The sequence below is a fragment of the Pteropus vampyrus genome, unplaced genomic scaffold, assembly GCF_000151845.1.
Source record: "Pteropus vampyrus isolate Shadow unplaced genomic scaffold, Pvam_2.0 Scaffold101, whole genome shotgun sequence".
Lineage (NCBI taxonomy): Eukaryota > Metazoa > Chordata > Mammalia > Chiroptera > Pteropodidae > Pteropus > Pteropus vampyrus.
The window spans coordinates 723,823-749,706 of record NW_011888882.1 but is presented as its reverse complement, the minus strand read 5'-3'; the positions used below and the strand labels follow the sequence as shown (position 1 = coordinate 749,706).

Below are 25,884 nucleotides of genomic sequence, written 5' to 3'. Positions count from 1 at the left end.
GAGCATCAAGGGGTATTGAGGACAAGGATAAGGAGAGGGTTTCTAATTCTATCACCTGCTCAAAGGCTGGTAACACTCAAATTTTTAACCCTTATACTTGTTGCTTCTTAAAAAAACCTTCTCAATAGAAATTCTTTTGCTCTGACTGGGAAAAAACGATTTGTACAGAGAGCTAGCTGGGATAGCCAGAGACTTTAGACTAATATTTCTATCACTGCTTCTCTATATTTTCATTTACTAAAATAGTATCCAAAGTACCATCCATCCCAGGCACCCTGAGACAGTTTGCAGATCACTGATCTACACTTTGACAATGCTTATCAGATACGTAGAAGGTGCATTTATTCAGACTTGGGCAGTTGAGGAGCACTTCTAAGAGGAATTCCATTTAAGAGGCAGACAACTAAAGGGAGAAGGGTCCTAGGTAGCACCAGCAGTATTTTAGCAAAGGACTTTAAGCTGAAAGGAGTGAAATTTGAATTCAGAGTGGTGAGAGATGGGCCTGGAGCAGGGACCAGATTGTATGGGGTGTCTGGATTTTATCTATGAACAAGGAAGAGGACTCAACTAGGAAGTGACAAAATCAAATTTGTATTGAACATTTTGGCTTCAGTGTAGAACATGAACCGACAGAGGATCAAGACAAGGAGACCAGTTAGGTTATCACATTATCTAGGTAAGAGATAATGATGGCACGAGAAGGATAACTGTATGGAGATATAAAGTATAAAACTGCTTACCAGTCTGAAAGACAAAATATTCTTAGAAAGGATGGTTTCCAGAATTTCCAATTGGCAATTATTATTCATTCTTGGAATGTAACTTTCGGGATCTGATAGAGTAGCTAATATTTATAAAACTTCAAATACATTCTTGTTCATTTTTCATGGCAGAGTTTTGCTTTTGCAGTTTAATATCTATTTCCTCAGGTACCCTGATTTCCTTTTGAGAAACTGCCCCTGCTCATGGCATACACCATACCAATCAGATGTTCCTCTCTGGAATCTGAATTCTGAGCAGAGACATTCTACCTCGGCTCCTAACCTGGTTCCTGCTGCAAATTAGACCACATCTTAGCCTCTAGAGTTGCCTGGATTCCAGTGCAGTTCCCTAGCTACCTGTGGATTCTGTGAGCTTCTCTGATAATATTTCAATGAATTCTCTTTTGCTTAAATTAGCCAGGGTAGGGTTCTTTCTTGCAACCTTAGATGGCACATCCAGTACCTATCTGAATGTTTCTTTCCTAAAAGACACATTAAACACAAATCTCTAAGTGACAGTTGTATAGGTTAGAGTGTGAATATTTAACAAAAGCAAACCCCTCTTTTTAGAGCTATACCTGTTAAGTATTAAGGTTATTTCTAAGCGGTGAAGAGGGAATTTCACTGTATATGTTTCACAACAGAAGAAAGCAGAACGTTATATTGGTAAGAGCTTGGAAGTGAGAAAGCCTGGGTTCACATCCTGAATTATGATAATTTTCCCAGGCAAATTACTCAGCTCACAGAGCTGTAGCTCCTTCACACAGCTTATAATAGTATTTGTCTCAGAGAACTATTCTGAAAATTAAACTAATTAATACATGGAAAATACTAAGGGTACCTACCTAACACAAGTAAGTATTCAATAAATATTACATATAATACAAAATCAATTTCTGAAACACAGATAAGAAATTACAAAACCCACAATGAAAATAAGGTATTTTATTGAAATAATTACTAAACAATAAAGCATTAATGGTATAATTTAGACATTTCAGAAACAAAATTGAGTATTTAGTGACTTCATAGATTCATAAATTGTATTAAAGAGTTTAATATCAAATTTGGAAAATTCCACAATAATTGAAATGCTTAATCCTTCAAGGAATCTTCTCGGCTGTAAAAACTTGAGAAGCTTGTCTCCTGGCCTTGAAAAGGAATTTAAAAAAATTGTTAATCAATTAATTGGAATACCTATTACTTATCATTCTAATATTAAAAAAAAAATCTGGAAATTTTTTCAAGATAATGAAAATCTCAAGTCAAATTACAACTTTGAATTTAGGAAATTAGGAATAAACATTTTTAAAGCTAAGCCATAAAAACATTCCAGATAAAGACAAAACAGAAAGAAGAAAATGTCACTTTTTTATGGAATAATGAGTCAAAAGTAAAAAAGCTGGCTCAAAGTCAGAGAGAGACAGGTAAAAACACTGAGAAAGAAAAACAGGGAGAGATGGCTATGAACAGAGAACCCTTAAGAAAATTATCTTTTTTATGGCCTTAAAAATGTCACTTTAAAAAACTTAAATGTTTGTGTTATTTTTACAACTTGACTTACAAATCAAGGTTATGTTATACTAAGCCAAATTAAAACAAAGTTAAAAGTACAAGGATTACACAATGGCAAGCAAAGAATTCAGTGATGTAACTTAACTACAACATATCAAAATGTGAAAAGAATGGAAGAACATGGCTATTAAGTGATTCGTATTTATTATTTGACTGAATTTCACGAGGAGATATTTTCTAAAATAACTGCTCCAACATCCAGAACAGAGTTTGGAATTAATAGATACTCAAAAGATATTTATGGCAGAAATGTCTTACGGTAATTATAAGACAGTTGCCAGGATAAAAAGGTTTTTGTTAAAAAAACTGATTGACTGCTCTCCTTGAATAACAGCTGTATGATTATTGAAAAATTATAATTAAGTCCAAATATGAAGAACAAAATGTGAAACGCTGCATTCTGGGATACTTTAATATACCAAATTTGTTCTGAAAGTCCTACAATTAAAACTGTAATTATTACTTAGGAAGAATAAGATGTTTGAGCTATAAAACCAAACATAAAAATAAAATCTTTTTCCTCTCTTATTTAAAGCTGCAGATTTCTATCTGATGATAGGCAGAGAAATCACTACATCAATATTTGCTGAATTTCTAGTCTATGGCCATGCCACCCTGAACACGCCTGATCCCGTCTGATCTCGGAAGCTAAGCCTTGGATGGGAGATCACCTAGGAAGACCAGGTGCTGTAGGCATAAAAAAATAAACAAACAATAAAAAAATATTTGCTGAATTTCTGCAATGTATAAAGCATTGTTATAAAGGGCAGAATAAATGTAAGACAGATGATTAAAAAAACAAAAAAGTTTGAAAGCAATATGCAAAAACTGTTGTAAATCAGTAAGTTTTTTCACTTTTCAAAATCCTTTTTTAATGATAAATGTGAAATTGTTCACACAAAAGTTTATTAGCAAACATGAAACTATGAGACTGTATCCTCACATAAGTAATATAGGGCTCTGGATGTAAATTGCCTGGATTGGAATCCTGATTCTGTTACTTAGTAGCTGTGTGACTTTAGCAATATGACAATTTCTCTGAGGACACCTATCCTCATCTTTAAGTGAGAAAAACAGTGCCTATTTTACAGGGCAGTTGTGTAGATTACGTTAGTTAATATATGTGAAATGCTAGGGATAGCACCTAGTAGAAAGTAAGTACTACACAAGCGTTACTTTTTTATTAAGTGTTACTTTTATTAATACAGTAAGTCCTCACTTAACTTTGTCAATGAGTTCTGCAAGTTTAAGCAAAATGATGTAAAACAAAACCAACTGTATCATAGGCTAATTGACATAAACATGAATTAAGTTTCTAGGCATCTCATAAATGTTATAACAAAACAACATTGAATAAAATGATGTTATTTGAGGACCTGCTGTAATACAATTTTAATCATATTATAAATATTATTCCTTCTCAATTTGGCAGTATTGGACACTGACAGCCGAGTTCTGATTCTTATGGTTAAAGATACAGCTACTCTCTGTAACTCAGGAAGGAAGGAAGGAAGGAAGGAAGGAAGGAAGGAAGGAAGGAAGGAGGGAAGGAGGGAAGGAGGGAAGGAGGGAAGGAAGGGAAGGAAGGGAGGGAGGGGAGGGAAAGAGAAGGAGGAAGGGAGGGAGGGGGAGAGAGAGGGGGAGAGAGAGAGGGAGAGAGAGGAAAGAGAGGAGAGGAGAGGGAAGGGTAAGAACAGGAAGGAAGGAAGGAAGGAAGGAAGAAAAGAAAGAAAAGAAAGAAAGAAAGAAAAGAAAGAAACAAACAAACAAGTGTACATTTTTAGTATTCTAATACCACCAAGGTCTCAGTTTCCAAAACCAGAAATAGCTAACTAAAATGTTCAGCTAGACTCCATGATAATATTTAACCCCACCTATGCTCTCAATTTATCTGTATACTGGTGAACAAGCATCTTGGTATTTTATAATAATTAAAATTACCCTATAACTTTATCTAGCCAAATTAATAACAGAGTGAAAATAATGAATGCAATTTTGGTATTTAAATCACTGCAAAGAAACCTTTAATGAATTGCTATTAAACTGAGGAATCTCTTAAACAATCCTTGCCTTTTATATCTCAAGTTGTGAGGCTAAAAAGATTACCCTAGCTCCCTCTCTCATTTCAAACAATTTTAGTCCTTTCTCCCATGATCCTGTTATTTTCCATAAATGCTCCTCTTTAGTCTTCTATCTCTTCTCTCTTTAGAGGGAAACAAATCAGTGCGAAGTACTCTAATAGAGACATTATTTTTTCTTTAAAATTCCGAATACTGTATAACTTCTAGACTTGATATGCTACCACACAGCTTCTTTATGCTACGTATAAATTCCTCAAAATTTTTCCATAATGTACCATTCATCACTTAACTGCAAGGGATAAAAAGGCAACTGTATTGAAGTTAAATTAAGAATTGTGTATATCCGAAAAGCCCAAGTGTACAACATAGAGCCTCAGAAATCACAGGAATCACATTTCATAAACAATAATTATAAGACCAATATGAGTTAGGTTTCCTTGGATTAAAATCAAGTTAGGTTTTCTTACCACATGTTATACATGTTGCTATTTTTCATCATTCACCTGACATTAAAAATTATTTTTTATAAAATTAAGTATTTTTATGAAGCTGTGAGTAAAGTATAAGAAAATAATTAGGTACCATTTGAAATTTAAAGACATCCATTCCAGAAACTAAATGACATAAAAACAAAATATCTTTCCCAACTTAACGATGTAGAATAAAATGTTAAGCAATACAAAGGGATAATATTGATTTTAACTAACAAATTTTAAACTCTGAAGTTCAACTTGTTTAAGCTTCACATAATAAATATTCTGATACTTACAACTTTCTCCTCTGAAGTGAGAACACCCTCTATTGACACTATCTGGTACTGTTTATGTTTTAAATTTCCTACGAATTTCCGAAGTTGCTTGAGATTGCTAGCCTCCATGTCTTGCTTTAATAGTTTCTGCATTTCTCGAGAAGGACATCCGGGATCAAATATTAGTAAACATAATGTTCGATTTTTTCTTTCTTCAATTCCAACAACTGTTCGACTGTGACCTATCAAAAATAAAATAACAGATATATATGTATATATCTATAGCTATACATACAGATATAACTATGCACGCACACACACACACACACAGAGTATATCTGTGTTTAGAATATATAGTCAGTCCCTCTGACATGGAGGTATCTGGGCTCTTTCACTCTTAAAACATGAGAGTTTAGTTCTATTTCCTAACCTTCAGTTTCTTTTGTTAAATTTTAGTTTTCTAAAGGCTTCATTACAAAAAATTCTACTTCTACTGTGCCACATATTTCAGTTTTTATTCCCTAATCCCTTGCCCCTTTTTATTCAAATTACCTGAAATGAAAAGATTTAAAATTTATCTACCATAGAACAAAACTCTCATAGTTCCAAAAGGTAAACAAAAATAAATTTATATATACTAGAATTTCAATAGGGAGAGCTTAACCTTTATAGCTTGTATTCCTAAATGATGAAATCCCTAACATTTACTTCTCCTTATTCCTGCCAATCCAAATCATCCATTCAACAAAATTTATCAAGTATCTATATGTCAGGCACTATTTCAGACAGTGATACAGAAACAAACAAAACAAACATTTCTGCCTTCACAGAGCTTATATTCTAATTGGAAGAAACACTCTATAAACGAGATAAAGTATATATTGTGTTAGATAAAAACAAATAAAGCAGAGAAGAGAGATACGAAATGCCAGTAGTAGGGGATTAGGATAATGAGATGAAACTTTAAACAAGGTAGTCAGGGAGAGCCTCGCTGAAGTGACACATGAGTAAAGACCTGATAAAAGTAAGGGATGAACAGTAAAGGAGTAAAGCCGACAGCTCTGAAGATGCCAGAGATATTGCCTTTCATCATCCAGGAATGTATTATAATTAAAATGTAGCTATGAAAATAAGACTACTGTCACAATACTCTCCTCCTCTCCATTTTCAGAATCTTAACCTGTCCTAAAGCAAAAGCCAATAAGTTGTCTTATAAAGATACTGTCTTATAAGTTAAACTTATTATCTATATATTATACTAACCTTGATGCTGAAGATAGATAGGAGGTTTAGATGTACATACTACTTTCTGACTCCTTTCCCCCTCTGAAGAATAATAATTCAATATCCATTCAAATAAGCGAGGGTGCGTACCTAAAGGACCAGTTGACTTGTGAAAATCAACAATATGACACCTATAAAAAGTTGACAAAATGAATAATTTAGAGAATATTTTAAAAAAATATTTTAATCAGTGGTGTTATCAAATACAAATACTTTTTAATTTAGAACTAATTTTATCTCATCATGTTTTTCCTAAGAAGAAATAAATACATATTTTATTATTTATCTGAAAAACTGTGATTTTATGAGAAAATAATTACTTAAATAATTTCAAAATAAGGTTGATGACTGATCTAAAAGTTACATTTTCTGACATATAAAATCTGCACGAACAGTAAATGAGAATCATACTTGATTTTTAAAAGTCATCTACATATAACCTGAGACACAGCTTTTATCCTAAAGCTTCTAAACCTGGTAATCAATCAGAAGCCAACTTCTAATTTTAATTCCTCAATAGCCACTCATATCTATCAAAAATCTACTGCATATTTTTTTGTCGGTTCTCTCAAATTCCAATAATAGACAATAAAAGAATACCTGTAAAAATCATAGAAAAACCTGTTATGTACCCCCATTTTACATCTATGTCCTATTTGACGCTGGACTCAGTAGTATTATTTCCTCAAGAGGAAGTCAACCTTGAATAAACAAAATTATTTTAATCAGAAGCATTGTTTATACTCTTCAACAACTATTTTTAAAAGGTCAGGTATAAATGAAAGCAATTAAAAGCTTTATTTTCACTTTATAACACAGATAATTGTCTTTGTTTTTCTGGGCAATAAAACCTCCAAGTACATCCAAATTGTAACGGTTGCTATCTTTAGCCTCAGTAAGTTTAAAGTCAATAACCTTCAAACTGACACTGTTGAGTTTTAAATGTTGAAATGAACATTTGGATAAATTGTTAAAAAGTAGAAACAGTGCTTTGTGGTTAGCACTTGACTGCATGTTTAGATTGGGAATTTGAATAGTACCGTACAGAGTATAATTCATAGAGAGCAACAGGAAGATATTTCGATAACTAGTAAACAAATTTATGGTTTATTAATAAAAAGGCTTTATTGAAAGACTAAACTATTTCAGGTACCAAGAAAAAATCTGGATACATCAGGTATTTTAGATGGAAATTTTCCTTTCCTTAAAACTTATTACTTAGAAACAGACATAGAAGGAAGTAGAGTCATGAAGCTTAAGGCAAACTGTCCATTAAAGATGATCACAGGCACCTCTGGTTTCCTCTTGAAAGCTCAACATACTACTGAAGGAGAAAAAGATTTAAACACTCAAGTAGTGTACGGAGGAGGCAAGAGAATTAAAAATGTTAATCAAGCCACATTCAGAGATTGCAATAAACTGATCAGCCCTGCAGCCAGGCCAGCAGGACACCTTCAGAACAAAGGAAGATTTCTGCTGGGATTACTAACAACCCATTCCCCGCACCTGTGAAGGGGAAACAGGAACTAAGAGTCATTCCCTATGGCTAAAGCCACTGGGGAACCAACCAATAGATTAAAGGCAAGGAACTGCCAGCATGCTTCTCACTGTACATTCCTACCTTTTCGTGTTACATACCCTTCCTCTTCCTCACTATATGTCCATATCAAAGGAAATGGGAACTAAAGAATGACATGTAAACTGAATTCCCTGAACACTCAAAGAGTCCCTCTCAGTGCCTTTACTCTGTCCCTCTCGTGGCCCCTCTGTCTCTCTTACTGCCTTTCCTTGTCTTTACTACCTCAGGGTCCCTCTCAGTGCCTTTATTCTGTCTCTCACTGTCTCTCTCATTGTCCCTCTCATTCTCTGCCTCCGAGAAGAGACTACAATCTGTCTGTGGAGTGTTACTCCTTTTCTAATAAACTTTCTTTGAACTCTAACTTTGGCGTGTGTGTTGAATTCTTTCTATACTCTCCACCAAAGGACCCTCTTCTTCTCTCCAAAGGACCCTCTTTTTCTTTTGGTTCAGGCCTTGGTCTCCCCTCCCTGGCCCCCAACTCAGGGAAATTTGCCCAGTCCTGCATGACAAAGACAAGGAGAATGGGAACAGATAAGAAACTGCCACACATTTTTGAAAAATGGTAAGCAGCATAAAAGTGAATGCAAAAAAATAAAGACAATTGTCTTAAAACTCCAGAGAGGTTGGAAGCTTAGAGGCACCAGATATTGGAGAGAACAGCAGTGGTGCTAAAAATATGAGATTAATTGAAAGTTTCAATAAAGAAGGTAAATCACTCCTCAATTCTCACCACTCACTGCGCCCCCTGCCCCAACCCCAAGGCAAGAGCTGTAACAGAAGAATGGAGAACTCTTTTCTCAATGGCCTCTGAAGAAAGATATTTGAGAGTTATCCAATCAAATAGCAAACTTCCATAGATATGAAAACATAGATATGAAAATAAATTAACATGGAGCGAACAGAAAAATGCAAGGAAGAAAAAGATACAAAATGTTGGGAAAAATTTTGCTACCATATAAGGCTATGATGCTATGATATTACCCCTTAAAATTAAAACACATGATTGCTAAAATAAACATTTCGATAGAGTAGTTGGGAGAAAAAGTTGAGTGAATCATATAGAAAACAGAAAGCAAAAATAAAAAATGAGACATACCCAATAAACTTATAAAGTCAAAGTTCAGTGGTCAACTAACAGGAGTTTCAGAAAGAAAAATAAAGGAAATGAAGGGATTATAATTATGAAACAACAACGTTAAACTTCTGAGCTCTTCATACACACCAGTCACAGTTCTAAGCACGTTATCATCTCATTTAATTATCACTATAACTCTGTGAAGCAGTTACCATTTACATGTTCTTTTTTCAGTGGTAGAACTAGGGTACAGACAAGTCAGAGAGCTAGTGGGTAGGAAAGCTAGATGCAACTGCAGGCAGTCTGACTCCAAAGTCCAAGCTCTTAACCACTATACTCAGATCTTACTACTCACAGTTTCAGATTCAAAAGGAAAAAACAAATGCCCAACACAATGAATTAAAGCCCCACATCCCATGGTGAGATTTCATTAATATCAGGGCAAAAAGAATCAAAAAATTTTCAGAGAAAATAAATATGTTATATATATAGGAATGAAAATCAGGTGGCATCTCATCTTCTCAATAGTAATACTGATTGTTAGAAGTCTAGAGAGTAAAAATCTAATTTAATCTGAAAACAATTTTGAATTTAAAATAATATAGCCGTCCAAAGTATCACTTAAGTAATGAGGACTAGGCACCCTTTCTCAGGAAACTAATGAAGGAAATGTTGAAGCAAAAGAGAGTAATCCAAGGAAAAGAAAGACTTGAAATCCAGGAAAAATCGTCTCGAAGTCAAGAAAACAGTGAAGAAATGCTACATGACTATAGCTGCACAGGAGATCTAGAAGGCAAATAATCCAGACTGGAGCAAAGAGGATAGATAGATGGCTTTAAGAAACAGGTGCCTGGGAGAAAGGAGTGTCTCAGAGTACACGATAGTGGAGTGTCTGGAATAACTTGAGACCATGATGTGGTCAAATAGTAAAAGGAGAAAAGCAATTTTTAACTTGAGGGGAAAAAAAATTTAAACTTTCAAGAAAGAAAAAAAATCAGCAATGAATAATATAGTCATGATGTAAACTCTGAATTTAATTTAATAAAAACTGAGATTCAACCGTGTTAGAAGGATTGACGGTGAACAGGTGGGAGATATAAGAGGAATGCAATAAACAGACAATCACGAAAACTGATAAACCAAGAAAAAGCCATAAAAGAATATCATTTAAAAACAATGAAAGTGACAGCTGCCTCTGAGAAACAGTACTTGAGAACAGAGATGAGCATGAGATAGAGAGTTGCTGGTTTTCATTATAAGATTTTCAGTGCTACTTAAATTTTATTTTCTAACTATCATTTTGATAGGAAAAAAAGCAACAACAATAAAACCTCCCAGGTATGACGATAATATTAATTTGGCTTTTTAGGTACATACTTTACCCTTAGGGAGGTCAGAAGTGTATATACTTCACATGCTCCGATCCAGGCCTTTGTTCCCTGTAACCTGTTATTAAGTTGAGAGGCACCCTGAGGATCAAAACCTTCCTTCCATGCATCTTCAATCATAGACTGAATTTTTGGAATACAAGGAACTGACATACCTAAAATCATACAAGCAAACATGTTATATAACAGTTACTAAGGTGCTGAATGTCATTTAGTAGTAAACCATATACTCTAGAGAAACCTACAACACAGTTTTTAAAGTTATTCCTGACACCTTCTATTGTCTCAGTTTCTCTTTCTCCAACCAGAATACAGTTTACTAATGTAGATATCCACCCAAATACTTCTTCATTAAAGCTATTAGTTGTGCTTATTATGTATTAATTCATTCCATATCACATGTACTTTATTAGATGACAAGTTCAAAGTACTGTATTTCACATACCTTTCACGCAATCATCATAAGCATCATTTTGTAATAATGATGAAAGTAGCATTTGAAAATTTCTGTAACCACAACCCCAACCTCTGTCACCAAAAGATGACTGAAAGTGATCCACCACTGTAGAAAGCCATACACGCCTCACATCTGGGGCAGCATTCTGATAATACCTATAAAGTGCTTCAATAATTCCTGAAGTAGAAAAGAGATTTAGAAGATTTAGAAGTATTAGAAGATTATCATCTTTCTATGGCTAATATATTTCTAATATCAATCTGTCCCTCAAGCACCACATCTAAATCCTGTCAATTCCATCTTTATCTTTTCACTGATATAACCTTAGTTCATGTCCTGTTTCATCGCTTATCAAAAGGATATATATACTATAGGGCAATAATCTTTTACGGATATATTTATTTTTAATTACATATACACTAGTGTATTCCATAGTAATTCTTAAATATATGCACAAATAGAAATTAAAGAATGCCATGAATTAAAATCAAATAGAAGTTCTATTTTTTTCCTGTATACTCTAATGAATCATATTACACACCTGCTGGGATCTCCTATTCCATATAGAAACCTCTTCAAATGGAGACCCTTAGAGAAGTATATAGTCAGCCTTCAGAAACAGACACATGAGTATATGAAAATATATGACTTATGATATTACAAGTAAGTGGGGGAAAATACAGTTTCACTAAATGGTACTGAGATAAATATGCAATAAGAACTTTTAAGTATTGTTATAAATAAGGGGAAAATATTTGATCTAGTTCTGCTCTTTCTCTCCCTCCCTCGCATATACATATGTACAAATAAATTCCAAGTGGATTAAAGTCAAAATATGAAAAGCAAAGTATAAATATTTAAAGAAAGTAGAAAGAAATATGTTTATGATCGCAAAGAAATGCTTATGGGGGAATTTATTAAATGAAGACATTTAGGATACAAATAAAGGGAGAGATTAAGAAATTTGATTATATTCAAATTTAAAACTGTCTAATTAAAAACACCATGCACAAAATTTAAAGGCAAAATTATAGACTTGAAGAAGGTATCTGTACTTCATATAATCAACAAAGAATTAGAATCTTGAATAGTTAAAGGACTCCCACAAATTAACAAGAAAAACAATCCAACAGGGAAGGACAAAGGAAAGGGACAGGTTATTTACTGAAGGAACTACCTTAGGAGAAACCAGGGAAATGCAAATTAAGACATGTATCATCTCATGTCCTATTGAATAGCAAAAATTAAGAAGTGTCACCATACAAAGTGTGAATGAAGATATACTGATGCAAATGTAGATTACAATCATTTTGGAAAATGATTCCACAATAACCTTAACAAAATTAAAGATGCACATGCCCTTAAATTTAGTACTGTATTTCCAGTTCCGGATACAAAATGAGAGAAACTCTTGAACGTGATCTGTTCAAAATTTGTAAGAGTGAAAAACTGGAACCAACTTAAATGTCTGTCAACATGGAGAGAGATAAATAAGCTATAATTCATACAAGAAAATACTATACAATAGTCAAAATGAATGAAATACAGCTGTAAGAATCAATATATTTGGGCAAATCAAATTAGAGCATATATATTGTATACCAGTTTGTATGTAGTTTGTATGTAGTTTAAACACATAAACTATTACATATTATTTATGGAAACCTAGAATATGGTAGAGTATTAAAACATATAGGAGACTGATAAATGTCAAATTCAATATAATGGTTCCCTCTGTAGAGGAGGTGGAATTAGAATTGGAGAGTGGTACACAAGGGGTTTAATATACATGTGAAGGTTTTACAGCTTTAAAACATAAAGATGCAAAAAAGCTGGGTAATAAGAACAAAGCTGTTTCCATATAATTTTTTTTTTAAACAACACTAATAGACTTAAAAAAAATTAAAAACATCAGGAAAAAAGGCATTCTTCTGAGCAAGGCAAATCAGACTGAAATACTAGCTGGGCTAATAACTAGCTATGTAACCTTACCTGGGGTAAGTAATTTAACCTCTATAAGTCACAATTACCTCATTCAGAAAAATATAACAGTAAACAAGAGAATGTTGTTTTTGAGAGTTAAATGATACCCTATTGAAGTATATATAAAAGTTTTAGTGTCTAAAATTATACTGAACAATATGGCAGTCATTATCTACATGTGGGTATTGAGCACTTGAAATGTGACTTGTCCACATTGAATTTTGAAGAATGTACAAAGACTGCAAAATATCTCTTTAGTAGTTTTTAATATTGATTACATGTTGAAATAATAATATTATGGACACACTGGGTTTAAATATTATAACTTCACCTGGTCCTTTTTACTTTTTCTAGTGTGACTATGGGAACTTTAAAATTATTTGGTGGCTCACTTATATTTCTATTACATAGCATTTGTCTAGAACATAGTAAGCACGCAAGAAAAACCTCTCAAAGGTTCATTTTCAAATGTCAAGCAAGTTAACAATATAAAAGAGAAGTTTTTTTTAAAGTGAATTATTTACTATAAAAATAGAAATTTAGAAGTTTCGAAACAACACATTTAGAAAAATTATTTGAATATAGTCTCCTCTAAAACTATATAGTATGAATTATGAAAATTAAGCAAAATTCAAGTAATTCTGATTATTACTTCAGTGATGTATGGAATAGTAAAATCATGATTTTGATGTTTTAATACTCACCAGAAGTTTTTGTTTTTCCATCATCAATACCAATAGCTAGTGATTCCATCATATCAGCTTTTCTTCTATGAAATTCAGATGGATGCATTCTTCCTCTGTTTACTTCTCTTTCCATATTTCGTAGTTGCTGTTGTTTGTACCCTCCAGAATTATCTAAACCATACTGTCGCTAATGAACATAAAAATAAACAACTCAGTTTTTACATCCCTTTACCTCAACAAAAAACTTACCACAATTTAATTTTTCTGGAAATGCATTTTGAAACACCGGTTTATGGACTTTTGTATATGTGAACTTTAAGATTTTTATAAAAAATAAATCAAGCACACAAAATTCCCTGAGTTAGTAATAATCCTTCTCTCTAAATAACTACTGTGGCGAGAGACCTATTTGTTCTGCAGTAGGCAAAGTAGAGAATCCTGTCTTTCTACTAAAAATACTGCGAAAGGCAGATGAGTTCTGAACATACTGCTGATTTTTTCAAGGAAACCTGTTAGTACTTGTTATTTAGTTCCCAGGCAGAGTTAAAAGTCCTTTTTAATCCATAATTCATTCAGGCATTCATCCTACATAGTAAACAAACTATGTTTTTGCACACTGTTTAAACAGAGAATGTCAAATAACATGTATAAAACAGCTCTACGGAAAAAGTTTTGAGATCTAAGCAACTAACTTGCAAAGTTACACAGCAATTTCCCTTTGACATTGGAAACTTTTTATACTGATAACATTCAAAATTACATAGGGCAAGAAGACTTAGGAAAACCTAACTTTATGTTCTCCTCTGAATTCTGGTGGGAAAATACTTTGAAAATAAATGAATCACCAGTGAAAAAGACAGCCTAAATTAGATGTTCTGAAGTGAAAATTAGATATTCTCACATATTATCATGTGTGAAATGTCTGAGAAAAAAGTCAGAGGTCAAATAAGTTTGGGAAAATTATGATATGCACAATGCACATTAGTATAGAAAAGGATTTGAGAAGTCTTAAAGTACACAACCTGTTTAACTGAACACTTTCAAACCTATTCAATCATAATCTCTTTTTATTTATACATTACCCTATTAGCATAAAGAAAAAGAACATTTAAAAACTATGAGTATTATTAGCACAGATGACACCACAGACCACAGTAAATTAAAACTGAAAAAAGTAGAAAAATCTATTAAAAATTTAAATGCATTCAAAATATAATCTATGCTGCCAGTTTAGTTCCACAGAGACCACCACTCACCTAAGATAAACGAAGTTTCAAATATCATCAAAAAGCACTCTCCATTAAAAATGGTTCTTTCTAAAAGTCTGAATTGTGATTGCTAAAAGAATTTAATATTCAGGATACATTAATTCTAAGTTCCTCTTTTAAGTATCTAAACAAATACTTAAATTCTGAGTGTCAGTTTCCTAATTTGCCCCATCAACTCAGGTTTGAATTCAGGCTTTACCATTTAATACTGCCTGATCCTGAGCAAGTAAAGCTACTTAAGCACCCTTTGTCTCCATTTTGTCATTTGTAGAAAAAAAATTAAAAGTCTAAAATAACTTCTTCCTGGAGTTGTGAAGATTTTGAGATACTATACATAAAATGCTTACCCCAGTACATGACCAGAATGAGTACTTATAGATGGTGGCTGATATGAACTATAAAATATCTGTTTAAAAATATTTTGTATAATAACAAGAACAAAAATAATAGCCTGAAATGTTGACAGTGTGTTTCAAAATTAACAACTCTATCAAGCCAAAATATTATAATTCTTATGAATCTATGTACCTGCAGCTTCTGAAATTCTTCTATTTCTTGTCTTGATTCTTCAGATTTCCTTCTTCTGTCTTCTTCTTCTTGAAGCTGATGAGCCAATTCTAGATCTCTAGAACACTGAACTCTATCCATGCCTATTAGATATTTTTACTATTTAGAATAATTATTACAATCAAAGCTTGCTTATTATATGTTTATACATATTTTTTAAATGAAGGAAATATTATTTTGCTGTTTATGTCATGGAAACAATGAATACAAATCTAGCAGAACTTAAACTGCTTCTGTAAGGGTATAATCTCCATTTAAATTACTAATATTCGTTGAGTATTTAGGCTGTGACATGCATTTTTCATTATCTCATTTGGATCCTTATAACAACCTTAGAAGCTAGATATTATTAACTACTGAAGAAACCAGAACTTAAGAGAAGTTAAGTAACACCCTTTGTTGTTGTTCTTCATTAACACAAATCAGGCAGATTGGCTTTTTAAAAGAAATACTGAGAAGGGGGAAGGAAGATGATAAAGAGCATAAAAACGTTTGCAAAGTACAGGTATTAGATCATAACTTAATTACAGTCTGGCCCCAAAGAAATAGTACAACTTTGCGACATCTTGCCCTGTTTCATCTCTACCCAGTGTCCCACAGATCCATTAGCCAGTGGCTTTTGGCTAGTATCTTGTCTCCTTGACCTTCCAATTTGATGGTTTAATTATGTACTTGAATACTCTTTCTTTCCTTTCAAATCTCTCAGCCCTTGCTACATCTCTCTATTTGGTCCTCACTTCCATTGTTGGAGATATGCAATTCACAACCGGTTTTTAGTGTACTTTTGAGGCTATCTACAGTGCTATACTCAAACCATATCTTTCTCTTATTACCTATCACAGGCTTACAGAATAATTTATGTACCCATACAAAGGCTATCATAAACAAAGTAAGAATTATCAGACATTCAGCTTCAGAGGGTTATTCTTCCACAGTAGTTAGTAGAGAATCAACAGAGTAGAAGACTGTTCCAGTTTTGCTACAGTAATTCTTATCTTGGGATTTGGCTGAGTGAACAGATAATGCTGTCCATGGAGATTACCAACTGCTACCAGGATCATTGCCACTGGACACTAAAGACCCATGCATTAACAGGTGATACCTATGTACCTTAAGAAACTGAAATCCAGTGGAACACAATTGGTTTTGCTTAGGGTCTACTTTATATTTGTTTCAATGTGATTGTGAAACTCATATGGGATCTTTCTATTTCTAAAGCACCATAATGATTACTTATACAATGCCACATTAAGAAAATAGGGGACAGAAGAAAACTTTTATAGATTCACATAAAACCAGTAAGTGATAATATAAGAAGTTAGGCAAGCAGCTGGAAATGTACTTGAAAACTTTTTAGTCACATAGTTCTCATTCTTTTTTATATGTGCCATATGGCAGCTTCCTAGTTCATCAACAATTTTTGATGACCAGATGCTAAATTCAGTTACTTCCAGTAGCTGAAAAAAATGGGCTCAACTTATAAATCAAAGAGATTTTAAAAACTGTACAATATTTCACTGTCTTCTAAATATTGGTGGTCTGGGGCAGAACCTTGGATGCACACCTCTAGTTCAGTGGTTGGTCTTTATAGTTCATTCTTCACGATTTTTCTGTGAAATAACTTCTAAAAAAAGTTGGAGCTAGATCAAAATTCTTTAAAGGTACAGATTTATTTTTAACCAGTATGTTTTTTCTCCCTATATTTATATATCACTAATTTAAAAACTAGATGTGTCCTAGGAAGTAGAAATTAAATCATGACATTCTTATTTTTAAACATGTAAACATACCTTGTCCAAAGCTGCTTTCTTCCAAATGCAAGTCAACATGTTCCTGGAGAATATGGTAATTTGTACAGATGAGTCCACACATAGGGCAGTTATATAGAGATTGATCACAGTCTGTATTAGAGATATAATTCAATTGATTTTATTTTTAAAACTTAAATTTTTCACTCCAAGTCGAAGACTATCTTATTAATTAAAGTTCTTTGCAGTTGGACTTAAATCTATTTTTCTATTTCTAGGGTTAAGATGGAAGACATCTTAACACGAGCACAAACTTTTCTTACCATACAATAAAAGAAAATAATACATTTAGCTTTGTAGTCAAAATAAGAAATATAGATGGAAGATTAAAACAGTAAGTAGAGGCCAGTCCAAAAAAGGACTTTAGAGGCTAAATTCTCAGCACTTTCCACACAGTGGTGAGATGCAGAATTTAATCATTCAGTGTAAAGCTAAGAGCTGGGGATCACACTACCTAGTTGGGTGCAGGAAATCAAAGAGCTGGATTCATAAACCAGCACTGCAGGTAGATAGGTATAGCTTGTACAGGACAGCAGTGGTACCTCTCCAAGTCCAAGACCTGAGCAATACTGGGCACCAAAGACGAACCCAGATAATGTAGAGTGAAAGCACTGATCTATCCATATATGTAAGGCTTGTTTTGGAAGTGGAATGACTATATTCAGAAAGTAGCTGAGACTGCTGTACAGCTGTATGTTTCTGCAGACAAAGCGAATGTGACTGGTCTTGTTTTAGCTAGATCAGCTGACTTTAAAACTAAACTAAGTCAACTGATATGTTTGATTGGAGGTTGCAATCGAAAACCTTAAAAGTAGTTAATATATCTTACGATGGTGAAGATGGAAAACAAGGTATTGAGTTATATATTAATGTCCTCTCTAAGGTGATATTCATTCAAAAGAAGAAATGAATTCAACATACTTTGATGAAATCAGCCAGGACACAGACAAGTACTGTTTTGTAGCTTAATAGGCCTATATATACTAAATAAATTGAATCAATAATTAATAACATTCTTGGGAACCAGGACCAGATGGGTTAACTACTGAATTCTACCAAACATTTAAGGAGGAAATGATACCAATTTTCTACAATCTCTTCCAGAAAATAGAAGGAAGGGGACTACTTCCTAACTTATTTTATAAAGTTGGCATTACTCTCATAACAAAACCAGACAAAGATAACCAAGAAAACTACAGACAAATATCTCTCATGAACAGAGATGCAAAAATCCTCAACAAAATATTAGCAAGTCAAATCTAACAATATATAGAAATAATTATACACTATGATCAAGTGGGATTTATCCCAAGTGTGCAAGGCTGAATCAACATTCAAAAATCAATTAATATAATTTACCACATTAACAAGCTAAAGAAAGAAAATCACATAATCACATCCATAGATGCAAAAAAAGCATTTGACGAAATCTGACATCTATTCATGATAAGAACTATTAGCAAACTTGATAAAGAATATCTACAAAAAGCCTACAGCTAAGCTCATAGTTAATGGTGAGAAAGGAGAAAAAGTACAAAATTCTGATAAAGGAAAGGAAATCAAAGAATAAATAAAAGGAGAGGTATTTCTTCCTCTTCACAAAAAGAAGATTAGTATTATCAAGATGTTAGTTCCTCCCAACTTGATCTATAGATTCAATGCAATCCCAATTAAAATCCCGACAAGGTATTTTGTGGATATTGTCAAACTGATTCTAAAGTTTATATGAAGAGGCAAAAGATCACAATAGGGAAGAACAAAGTCAGAGGAGTGACACTTCCTGAGTGGTATTGGAAAAAGAAGAGACAAATAGATCAATGGAACAGAATAGAGTTCAGAAATAGGCCAACATCAATACTGTCAACTGATCTCTGGCAAAGAAGAAGTATTACAATGAACAAAGATAATCTTTTCAACAAATGGTACTGAAACATCTGGACATCAACATGCAAAGAAAAGGAACCTAGACAGACCTTACACTCTTACAAAAATTAACTCAAAAGTGGATCGTAGACCTAAATGTAAAAAGCGAAACTACAAAATTCCTAGAACACAGAAGAAAACTTGTGATGACCTGGGGCACGATGATGATTTTAAGACACAACACCAAAGGCATGCTCAATGTATGAAAAAATTGATAAGATGGAATTTCATTAAAATAAAATCTATTCTACAAAAGACAATGTCAAGAGAATGAGAAGAAGGGCCACAGTATGGGAGAAAATATTGGCAGAAGACACATGTAATAAATATCTGTTATTCAAAATACACAAAAAACTAAAAATCAACAAGAAAACCAAAAAACAGATTAAAATATGGGCCGAAGACCTTCACAGACACCTCATCAAAGAAGATACACAGATTGGCAAGTAAGCATATGAAAATATATCCACCATGTGTTATTAGGGAATTGCAAATCAAAACAAGATATCACTATACACATATTAGAATGGCCAACATCAGGAATACTAACAACATAAATATTGGCGAGGATGTGGAGCAACAGAAACTCTCATTCATTGCTGTTGGGAATGCAAAATGGTACAGCCACTTTGGAAGAGTTTGGCAGTTTCTTATAAAACTGTACACACTATTATCATACAAAGCAGTAATCACAATCTTTGGTATTTATTCAAGTGAACTGAAAACTTCTGTTCACACAAAAACCTGCACATAGATGTTTTATAGCAGCTTAATTCATAATTGCCCAAACTTGGAAGCAACTAAGATGTCCTTCAGTAGGTGGATAAACTGTGGTATATCCACACAATGGAATATTATCTAATGATAAAAAGAAAATAAGCTAGCAAGTTGTTAAAAGACATGGGGAAAACTAAAATGCATATTACTAAGTGAAAAAAACCAATCTGAAAGAGTTATTTACTATATGATTTCAATTATATGATATTCTGGGAAAGACAAAACTATGGAGACTGTTGAGGGGAGTGAGAACTGAAGAGGTGGAATGCAACTATTCTGTAGGATACTACAGTGGTAGGGTACATGTCATACATTTGTCCAAACCTGTATAATACACAACACCAGGAGCGAACCCTAATTTAAACTACAGACCTGGAGTGATATCAATGTGTCAATGTACTCATTGATTATTAACAAGTGTTATCACTTGGTACAGGATGTTGATAGTGGAGGAGGTTATGAGTCTATGAAGAAAAGGCATATATGGTTTGTCGACTTTCTGCTTAATTTGGCCATGAATCTGAAATTGTTATAAAAAATAACAATTATTAATCTAAGAAATGAAAATAGACACTCTTACACCTTTTATAAAAATTAACTTAAATGAATCATAGGCTTAAATGTAAAATTCAAAACCCTAAAACTTCTAGAAGTAGGAAAGGTGACCTTGGATTTGGCAATGAGTTTTTAGATACAACACCAAAAGCACAAACCATGAAAAAAGTAACCAAATAAGCTGCGCTTTATGAATAGTAAAAATTTGCTCTGTAAAAGACAGTTAAGAGAATGAGAAGATAAGCCTCAGACTGAAAAAAAAAAATATTTGCAAAACACATATCTGATCAAGAACGTGTATCCAAAGTAAACAAATTACTCATAAAACTCAACAGTAAGAAAAAGACACAATTCTAAATGTGTACAAACAACTGAGCCTCAAAAATACATGAAACAAAACCTGATAGAGCTGAAAGGAAAAAGACAAATATGCAATTATAACTGGCAACTTCAACAATCCCTTCTCAAAAACTGGTAGATTAGGAAGGATATAGAAGATCCGAACACAATTAAAAAAAAAAAAATGATCTAACATAAATATAGAAGACTGGACACAACAACAGCAGAATTTTTTTTTTTTTTTCCCAAGTGTCCACGGAACATGTACTAAGATCATACACCATATCTTGGGCCATAAAACAAATATAAAGAATTGAAATAATAGAGTGTGCTCTCTGATCATAATAGAATCAAATCAGAACTCAATAACAGAAAATCAGAGTCCGGGACAGTCCCGATGACATAAAAGGTACCCTATGGAAGTTGGAATGAGTGCATTTTTCCTCAGAAAGGTTATAAAACAACTCTCAGTGTAGCAGAAACATTTATTATTTGCATCGAAATTCTCTTAAACTGAGACTGTTACTTATTATATAAAATTACACTTTACCTTCTAATGGAGTGTCTAGAAGATTGGCGTGCTTTGTTTTCACATGAGTTTCCATATCTTGACTACAATCTTCTATTTTTCCACAGAATGGACAATCGGGAGGACTATACATTGTTTCATGAACTGATCCTTTTATTTTGGATAGGTCACACTGTTTTTCCTTACTTTTTGTGAATTTCCTAGATTCTGTTAAGTTCTCTGAATAAAAGGCTTTATGTTTTAAAGTACAATCCTTAGGTAGACTTTGAGCTGAAATTTTTGGATGATTAGATGCACAAGCTGAATGAATACTTGAATTAACTTCTATTCTACACTGTGCAGTGTTGTCCTTCCCATTTTCTGAAGTTCCATACTGTATTGTACTGATCCTCTCAAAGTTTCTTTCTAGTTCATTTTGCTCAAAATGAGCAGTTTCAATATGAAAACACATTTCATCATAATTCACACCTGACAACTTGCAAAATGGACATATAACTTCACTTTCCATGTGAACAATCAGGAGGTGAGCCTTCATGTCTGGTTCTGAGGTTACTGTTTCACCACAAATATCACAAGAAAGCATGGTAAACAGGTAGCTAAAAAAGAACACAAAATTATTTTAAATTAGAAAGTAAGAGTTGAAGAAAAAGAAAATGCATTTGATAAAATTATCTGGAAAAATTAAATTTATTTAAAACTGGATTTAGAGGAAACACTTTTCAATGTACTTACTGTTCCTCAAATATACAACAAACTTATAAATCTCAACCAAAATTTCGCTACTGTATTTCAAGTTTATGGTTTCAATAAAACAAAGCAATAATATTGCAAATTAAAATAAATAAGTTTTCAAATATTTCAAAAAATGTGTCTAAGAGAGAAAAAATAAAACGTTTAAAAAAATTGCCCAGGTAAGAAAAATCAGATAAGAGGAAACAAAGTGAATAAGCTTTATCAACTGATGTATCTAAATACAGAAACTTAGAGTTGTTAATTATGGAGATGGTAAATAAACACATCTTAATAATAGCAGTTAACAGTTAAGGAGCATTACACATGTCAAACCATTCTGTCTTAGATATGTCACCACAGACAGAAAGTGGTTAGCCAAAAGGCTAACGCAGTCAGGCTCCAGAAGATGCACTCTCAACCCAAAGAATAGAAGCAGAGTGAGCATAGTAGAAAAGAACGCTGATTCGAGTTAAGAGAACTGGATTATAATCTCATTCAGGTTTTATAATTTTAGGTAAACACCTCACCTCTTTGAGGATCGGTCTGTACTAAATGCGCAGTCGCTTTTGAGTTTTATGGACTGATAAAAGTACTGGCTACCGACAAAAGATTATTTGGCGATGAAATAACTTGAAAAAGCAATCACGGCCACAATCTTCCTACTACAGACCACAGTTCAGTTAAGGGCTTTTTTTTTTTTTTTTTTTTTTTTTTTTTTTAATCCACTGAAAAGCTTTTATTAAGGGCTTAGTTCGGGAGGCCTCGGCATTGGCCCGGAGAAAAGAAAGATAAGGAAACTATTCTCATCATTTAAATAAATTAAGTTTTATAAGAACTCCCTATACCGTCCTTATTTTTCTCATTATTTTTCAGAAAAGCGAAAATAGTCTGGCTTTAGAGGGGACTTCCTCCAAACCCCAGAGGAAAAATAGCCACACGCTGAGAGATTATTCCTTTCCCGTGGCTGAGACACGGCTAGACGCAGGATAGACTTGAACTCCCATACTGGGTGAGAGCTGTAAGGAGGAGGGTGACAGGTGCTGGGGTGGGTGCGTGGTGAGACGGGCGGTAAGGGCCAACGTCCCTAACACGAAACCAGCTCTGACATTAACTAAGTCAAAGCTCTGGGCCTGGGAAATGAGGACTGGGCAGTTCCTACCCGCCCAGAGATTCGGCCGCAGCCACACTACCTTATGCTTGGTTCCCTTTTTGGGTCCCGCAGCTGACACGGTCTGGCTCGCAGGCAGAGGAGTGCGTGCTCGGCATCGATTACCTTTTCGGGCCTGAAAGACAAAGGCAGGACCTCTCTTCACCCAGAGGTTCACAATTAACCAAGAAAAGAACCAGGGACTTCAAAAGATCTCAGCCCCCAGCGTCACATTCAAAAAAGCGTTTCCTCTGTTCCCCGGAAGGGAAGAGCTCCCAGCATGCACCACTCCACGCTGGTCTCGGTTGTAGTGCATTCTGGAAGTCGTAGTCGTTTTTCCATCTTCCCATTAGGGTTCTGACTCCTAATTTACTAGGAGAGACACTAGGCTTTGCGGTCTTTCTGAATAAATTCCTAGGGCGGGTCCTAGGACATTACATGAGTCCACAGTATTCACCGTCTAGGGTCTGGACAGCACTCTAGTCTATTGTCAATGAAAGATTTATGATGCTACTAGGTGTCACACTCCAAATTATGTTCCGCAGATGGAGGATGACTTAATATAGGTTCTTGCCTCAAGATTACAAAATCACCGTACCTTTTTTTTTTTTTTTTTTTACAGCTCAGTCTTTATTTCACTCAACAAATATTTAACGGTGTCTATTGGAAAGGCATTCTGCACAGAACTGGAGCTGCAGTAGTAATCAAAATACACAAAATCCAGGCCATTTAAAGCTTACATTCTGATGAGACAGAAAATACACAAATAAACAAACTGATCATGATATATATTATGAATGAAATAAAACTAGGTTATTTATAGAAAAGATAAATGTAGTTAGACAAGGTCTCTCTGAGAAGATGAACAAATCTTGCACCAACAAGAGGAAGAGCATTCTAGGCAGAGAAATTAATAAGAACAAAGGCTCTAAGACTGGAACAAAAAGAACATTTTGTGATCTGAGCATAATGTTCTAGAAGTGGTTACAACATGAGATCAGAGTTGTAGGCAGGGGCCAAATCATGTAGGGCCTTGTAGAAAACTATTGGAGTATTTAAATAGGAGAGTGGCATGATCTGATGCTGTACAGTATATATTTTAAAAATCATTCTGGGGGTTGAGTGGTTAAACAAGACAAACTGAATACGTACATTTATATTCCTTGCTTCTCAAAATCTACTAAAGTAACAGTAGAATAAAAAATAATAAAAATAAATGCTAACGAGATTTTAACAAAATTTGAAAGCTAGAAAAAAGATAAGTAGTAACGAACTCAGTGAAGAAGAGAAGTCAACAAAAAAACAAGTCAATTCATAGGCCAGAACTCTGGAGATGTTCAGAAATTAAAGACCAGACACTTCTGAAAAAGATACTAAATTTAGGCCTGAAAACAGGAACATTTTGTTAAAATTCTGCATAAGAAGTTAGAAACCTACCTCCAGATTTCCTGCATCATCAGGTTGCCAAGTGACTCATCTTTCCTCCTAGACAGAACACTACAGGTTTAGTTTATGAAGAAAATGAACTGGAGAGCCTGTGAAATTAGAAACGCACAGCTAAGGGTGAGGGCCACGGTGTTGCACTGAAAATGGGGAATAATGAAAACTAAATACTGAATTCCGAGGCCCTTAGCCATTTTCCCCATCATATTCTGATGTCTGATTTGTGCCTCCAAGTCAGGAGACTGAAGAATTCTTCTCCAGGGAAAACCATTGGTTCCAGAGAAAAGACCTGCAGATAATGACTTTAATGAAATACTCCTGAGAAACAGCCAAGATGCTATTTTATCACTCTGAAGGGAGGCCAACAATCAGTGAATAAACAATACACAGGCTTTCAATAGGTTTCTTTAGTGTCTCACCCTTAAATTTGAATGGATACTCTAGTCCTTAGGCATTGGAGTACAGCCTGTGGCAGGAAAGATGAAACCAAAATGATGAAAAGGGGGGAAAAAAAACTCTGAAGAAACAAAGACTAGAGCGAGAGAGATCTCAATAGAGAACTAGAAGATAACCCAATACATTTCTCAGAAAACAAGAGGTGGAAAACAGGAGCTTTTTCGGGGTAGGAATCATGTTATCTCTTGTATATTCTGTGCCTAGCATTGCATGTGGAAAAGCCTTTTTTCAATACCGTTTGTTGAACTCCAGGGTGGCTTACAAGACTATACGTGTGTTCTAATAATTTAGAGTACTTTATCTGGAATCATTTATTTCATTTATCAGCAACTACTTTCATGTCAAAAATCCACGGATGTTGTAGAATCCAAAATTTTAAAATAGCAAATTGAAAAGCTTGAAACAAAGAAGAGCATATAGGAAGAAGTTAATGAGGCTGAAGAAGGAAAGAGCCTCTGTAAAAGCTCCTAAGGCTCCGTGAGGCTGGGGTTTTTATCCGTTGTGTACACTGTTGTAGCCTCAATATCTAAAACAGTGCCTGACACAGATGGATGGATGGATGGATAAATGCAAGCTCAAACGCGTGAGTGAACAACTGCACGGAGGACTAGGGCAGTAGGATACGTTCCTGTTGCAGCCACCGCGCCCGGTTTAAAATCCAGGAGTCGGTGCAGACGCTGGCTCCTCCTTCGGTGGGTGCGGCTGGGCGCGGCGTCTCTCCGC

At 34.1% G+C, this 25,884-nt stretch overlaps 1 protein-coding gene across 2 annotated transcripts; it reads right to left on the bottom strand.

Annotated features, from left to right (window-relative positions):
• Positions 1-1,691: 1,691 nt before the first annotated feature.
• On the bottom strand, positions 1,692-23,536 carry ZUFSP (zinc finger with UFM1 specific peptidase domain). 2 transcript variants are annotated; one of them, XM_011364769.2, is made up of 10 exons: positions 23,306-23,536; positions 21,405-21,979; positions 17,243-17,353; positions 15,414-15,535; positions 13,636-13,804; positions 10,937-11,125; positions 10,481-10,646; positions 6,429-6,580; positions 5,187-5,407; positions 1,692-1,912 (listed from the first exon to the last, which is right to left on the bottom strand). In XM_011364769.2, the coding sequence occupies exons 2-10, from the start codon at positions 21,964-21,966 to the stop codon at positions 1,865-1,867; spliced, it is 1,740 nt and encodes a 579-aa protein (XP_011363071.1). In that variant the 5' UTR covers positions 21,967-21,979; positions 23,306-23,536; the 3' UTR covers positions 1,692-1,864. The 2 variants fall into 2 exon arrangements, with proteins under 2 accessions (XP_011363071.1, XP_023389143.1); XM_023533375.1 differs by having other exon boundaries at positions 23,389-23,535.
• Positions 23,537-25,884: the final 2,348 nt, after the last annotated feature.